At 34.3% G+C, this 5,286-nt stretch overlaps 1 protein-coding gene across 1 annotated transcript; it reads left to right on the top strand.

The window, feature by feature from the left end:
* The first annotated feature begins 748 nt into the window (after window positions 1-748).
* LOC111788239 (nucleolin-like) lies at window positions 749-3,285 on the top strand. Its single transcript, XM_023668530.1, has 3 exons — window positions 749-1,582; window positions 2,033-2,312; window positions 2,736-3,285. Exons 1-3 carry the CDS (start codon window positions 1,265-1,267, stop codon window positions 3,110-3,112), a joined length of 975 nt encoding a protein of 324 aa, XP_023524298.1. The 5' UTR covers window positions 749-1,264; the 3' UTR covers window positions 3,113-3,285.
* The last annotated feature ends 2,001 nt before the right edge of the window (window positions 3,286-5,286 follow it).

The raw sequence follows: 5,286 nt of genomic DNA on the forward strand, positions 1-5,286 counted from the left end.
TAGTGTTTAGGAAATTTGGTTCTTTTCCGGGTTATAGTCAAACCAATATAGACACCAATTTCAAATTTTAGGGACTATTTAGAAATCAAATTCAAACTTTGGAGTAATTAAGATGTAACTTTTAAATGTCAATAACTATATATAAACATAATTTAAATCTCAAAAATAAAAAATTTGAGTCTTTTAAATTTTGGGACTAAATAAAATATAAACTCAAAATTCAATCATATATTTATTTAAATAAATGATACAAATAAAAGCTAATTCATAAAAAAAACAAATCAAACCCCATAAAGTTTTAAGATGAAATATTTAATTGGAAGTTAATAATTTAAATATAAATTATCATAAAATTTATTAAATGAAAAATAATTTCTAATCGAGAATTTCCTCTTATTTCCATCCAATTTCATAAATTTTTTTACGAAAACATAAATTTAATTACATTCCTAAAATATTAAAAAAAAAATCGTCAACAAGCTACGAATAAAAAACGTAAAATCTGACCATAGAAAAAGAAAAAAAAAAAATTCTATATTTTAAAGAAAACGACGACGTATTGATGATCAAGAAACTTCGACATGTCGATACACACGGGCACCGCCTTCGGCAGTTTCAAGAAAAATCAGGATTTTGTAAAATAATAAAAATAAAAATAAAAATAAAATAAATAAATAAAATAAGAATAAAAATTTACCCTAACTGCAAATTGAACAAAATTTAGGCCCTTATTTCGAAAATGCACCCATATAAAATCTCCTCTTTCTTCTTCCTCTCCCATTACGTTATCGTCTCCTCCGTTTTGCCCTACACCAATCCAATCCCCTCTTTGTTTAACGTAAAATCCACCGGTTTTATCTTCCATTTTTATTACAGAACCGAGCTAATCTTCAATTCTCCTTTCTCTAGTAGTTTTGTTTGTTATCTTTCATCTTTATCTTGTGCAGAGCCTGAAACCCTAATTTTCTGTTCGCCTACCTTTAAATCTGTCGCAAATCTTTGATCTATCAATCCAGAAGTTTGCATCGGTTTTGTTTTTGTTGTTGCCGAGATTTTTTTTGGCGATTTATTGTTTTATATTTGTCTGTAAATCTTCGTCGGACCTAATTGAGCGTTGTATGATTCAATTTCGCTGCTCGGAGATTTGGTTTCGCCAATAAAGTTCTTGTTGAATTGTTTTACTTCGTGGAAGTTTAGAAATCCGCCCTCCGTTTTTACGATTTCATTGTTTTTGTGTCGCTTTGGTTGATCTGTTTGTTTGAAAATGGTCGGAGGAAGCAGGAGGGACGAGGGTTCTTTGGTTATCAACAACACTAATGTTTTTGCAGCCCTCGAAACTCTCAGGAAGAAGAAGAAGTCTGACAAGGAACGCAAGAATAAAGGGTCGTCTAAGTCCCAGTCGGCTCAGGCTAAGGAACCTGAACCTCAGGTTTTTTGGGCACCAGCTCCATTGACTTCCAAATCATGGGCTGATGTTGATGATGAAGATGATGACGATTATTATGCCACGACTGCTCCTCCTCAGGCTGTGTGGGGCTCTTCGGATGCTCATGGGAGCAAGGAGAAGCTGGGCAATGTAGAGGTGGAGAATTATTTAATTCTTGCGTACCCTTCTGATAAATGCTGAAGAGCTTGTCTGAATTTTATTAGCTTATTTGCATCCATGTTATTCCTTCGTTTGTTGCTAGTTTAGACGACTAATTTGCAGCTCCTCTGAGTGTCTATGCATGTTGAATTTGATTGAGTTGGTTTGCTGACCGTAATTTTATTCTAGTGTCATAATATGTCTTGGAGATAATGCTATGAAGAGTATGGGATAATAGGGTTGCTTTATATAGTGATTGTCATTATTTTATAGCAATGTTTTTGTTCGTTGAACCTTGAAAGTTGTTTACATATTAGTATATACGGAGGACAGGCAAAGCATACGATCTTGTTGAATAAAATGTGTGAGAAATGTGCTTGTAGGAATGCCCATAATTTTTTTTATTGCTGTGGCAATCCGTCTAACTACGACTATGTTGGGTTGCAGGAGAGTGAGAGTGATGATGACATCCTGGATGAAGTTGATTATGATCTTGAAGATGAGCATGAGCATGATCACGATCACGAGAATGAGCATGAACCAGAGGTACCTGTGCATCCTGAACCAGCTGTGAAGAACGCTCCTGAAGCCTCTGTGGCACCAAAGGAGGCTGAGAGGCAACTTTCCAAGAAGGAAAGGAAGAAGAAAGAGCTTGCTGAACTTGATGCCCTTCTGGCTGATTTTGGAGTAAGCCAGAAAGACAGCAACGGTCAAGATGAGTCACGTGGTAATATGTTTTTTAGTTGTTTCAAACGATATGCTGTATTGTTTTTTCTTCCTTCCTATTTGTCTTTCTATGTTTATCGATCTAATAGTTCATAGCCCTACTCGACTAGCTCGACTAGCTCTTGTGAAAGTTTTGTTTCAAATGGCAACAAGAATGAGCAGATATGGGTATGGAAACCTACAAATATCTCAACCAAGTTGTGGTGTTGTTAACACCTTGTTTGTCTACCATTGACAGCTAGCTGCTGAATATGTACCGATTGCGAATTCGTACCAATGTGTTAGATGGTTGTGACTGTCCTGCTTTGGTGTTCTTCAGTCTTGTTATAATTATTCAACCATTCTACGTCTTACAATGGATTAAGGAGGTTGCAAGACCATGTCTGAAAAGTTTTTGTTTTTTGTTTTATCTGGCATTTTTTAGATGTACAAGAAAAGAGAGAAGGAGAATCCAATGGAGATGGGGAAAAAAAGGAAAATGCCCCTTCAGAGTCCAAAAGTGCCAAGAAGAAGAAGAAGAAGGAAAAGAAGGAGGTTAAAGACCAGGATCAGCGAAACAATTCCGATGTTAACACCGGACCAGACGAACCTGCTGGCAATGGTAATGCAGAGGAAGACGCTTCGGCAGTCGATGTTAAGGAGCGGCTTAAGAAGGTAACATCCGCGAAGAAGAAGAAATCTAGCAAAGAGATGGACTCTTCTTCCAAAGCTGCTGCTCTTGAGGCTGCTGCAAGGAGTGCAAGACTTGCAGCCGCCAAAAAGAAAGATAAGAACCATTACAACCAACAGCCTGTGCGGTAAAAAAGTGCTATTGTTTTTTTTCCTTGCGTCTATAACTGGACATATCTTTCTCATTGTTTGTACAAGCAATGCAGAATAATCTCTCTGGGCTCTCAAATCTTGTTTTGTGGACAGTGGCATTAGTTGTATTAAAATGGATTCCGGGAATTTCACTCTTTTCTTTTTCCTTTCTAGATCCCTTGTGTCTGATCATGTCTTTTCTTGTCTACTTTTAAAAATTTCACTATGTAGGTTCAGCTTGTAGTTGTATTACGAGTCTATCTCCCGCTCGTGTAGATTCTAGAACTCCGTTTTCTGAAATTGATTGCTTGAATTTGTTCAAGGTTCTGGGTATGCAATGATCTTGTTCTTAAGGTGCCTAGTCAGGAATTATCCAACATAGGAAGGTGGTGGGAGGTTATAAGTCATGTTGTTTTTTTAGTGAGTCAGCTACTTTATAATGTTCATCAAGTGTTTGTATTGTTCAGCATAATGAACTGTTTTTAGGTAACAATGCATCAACCGAGAGGACAGCTAGAGGCTCAAAATCATGGGCTGCTGCCTGTCTTGTTTTTAAATGCCACACCAATGGTACGAAAACTATGCCTTGCAGGATATAAATAAATAGTTTCTAAATTTTGACATTGCTTCTCATGTGAATAAGGTTAGTTCTATATTAGGTTGCAGAAAATTACATAGCGTCTCCGTCGAGGTCGTAATTCAACTCTTATTGTGTATTTGTCGTAGGTACAATTGTCATGCATTGTTTTTTCTCGATTTCAAAAGCTCAAATCTTCTTTTTATGTTATGAATTATTGGATGAGATGCGCTAACGATTTGTTATCGTTGGCTCAACTTGTTGGTTGTTGTGTTTATGTGGTAGATGTCTTGAATCTTTACATGAATCCTTTAGGTTTGTTTACCATGAATGTCGTATATGGTTGTGTTTATGTGGTAGATGTCTTGAATCTTTACATGAATCCTTTAGGTTTGTTTACCATGAATGTCGTATAACAAAGATAGTACTTATGTTGTGGAATATAGTATGCTTGAGAGTTGGGACGGACAAAGATCGAGCAATAAATTGACGTTTCGTGCTCTTTATGTGAACTTTTAAATTTTTTTTTTTTTTAAATCATGTTTAGTAGAATACTTTTTATCGTGGTTGGTGTCACCATGAACTTTGCTTGGAGACGGAGCTTAAGTATTTTTTTTTTTTACTTCAATAGCACGGGGTAAGTAATAGTGAGAATCGATCTTTTAGTCTATATATTCTTTACTTAGCAGTGGATTTAGACCAGTAAATAAATGTTAAAATTATTTCCCAAAATAAAAAATGGAAATGTTTAAAAGTAGTTGAAGGTTAATTTGACTTGGTTTATTGGTGGATATAATGGTTGATTGGATGTATTATACTCAATTAATTATTATTGACATTTTATTGAATCAATGTAATAATTACTTGATTTTGACCATTAATTTTGAATTATGTGCTAAATTATAAACTTAGCTTGGGCCGTGGTTTGTATTCAATATATCATTCAAATATAGAAAATGATTAACAAATTATATATTTAATAGTTGATCGAATTTTATAATTTATCTAATAAATTTATAAACATTCCCTCTTTTACACATGTATATTTAATCAAATTTTAAATTTTTTATGACGTAATAAATACATACATTCATATTTAAAGATTTATTAAATATTTCAAAATTAATTTGGCATTTTTAATGTATAAAAAATGAGTCTAATGGTCTAGTTGAATCATTTGATCTAAATATAATTTTAATAGGTCGGCTCATAAATTGAACGATTCGCTCGGAATTTGAGCTATGATGCTATTTGTAACCGTCCAAATCTACTGATAACAAATATTGTGCGTTTTGGCCCGTTTGTGTCGCCATTTGATCTACTTAAACATGTATGTTAGGAAAATATTTTCAGTAATGACTTTAAAACAAGTTTGTTAGGGAGATGTCTATACACCAATGTTTTGTTCGGAATCTCATAAGAACTTAGTCAAACTTTGACTTTGGCCCGAACTTAGATATATGAAAAATATAGAGGAAAAAAAAGTAATAAATTATAAAGAGAGGAAAGAAAAGCAATAAATTAATAAGAGAGGCTAAATTTTTTGAAGCTTTCTATAAATACCCAACAGCGCTCCAAAAATGGATTCCCGGGCTGT

Source organism: Cucurbita pepo, chromosome LG02, assembly GCF_002806865.2.
Source record: "Cucurbita pepo subsp. pepo cultivar mu-cu-16 chromosome LG02, ASM280686v2, whole genome shotgun sequence".
Taxonomy (NCBI): Eukaryota; Viridiplantae; Streptophyta; class Magnoliopsida; order Cucurbitales; family Cucurbitaceae; genus Cucurbita; species Cucurbita pepo.

Coding starts and splice junctions, on each gene's coding strand:
- LOC111788239 (XM_023668530.1), top strand. CDS start 1,265: ATGGTCGGAGGAAGCAGGAGGGACGAGGGTTCTTTGGTTATCAACAAC. Junction 1,583..2,032: donor AGAAGCTGGGCAATGTAGAG/GTGGAGAATTAT, acceptor GTTGGGTTGCAG/GAGAGTGAGAGTGATGATGA. Junction 2,313..2,735: donor CGGTCAAGATGAGTCACGTG/GTAATATGTTTT, acceptor GGCATTTTTTAG/ATGTACAAGAAAAGAGAGAA.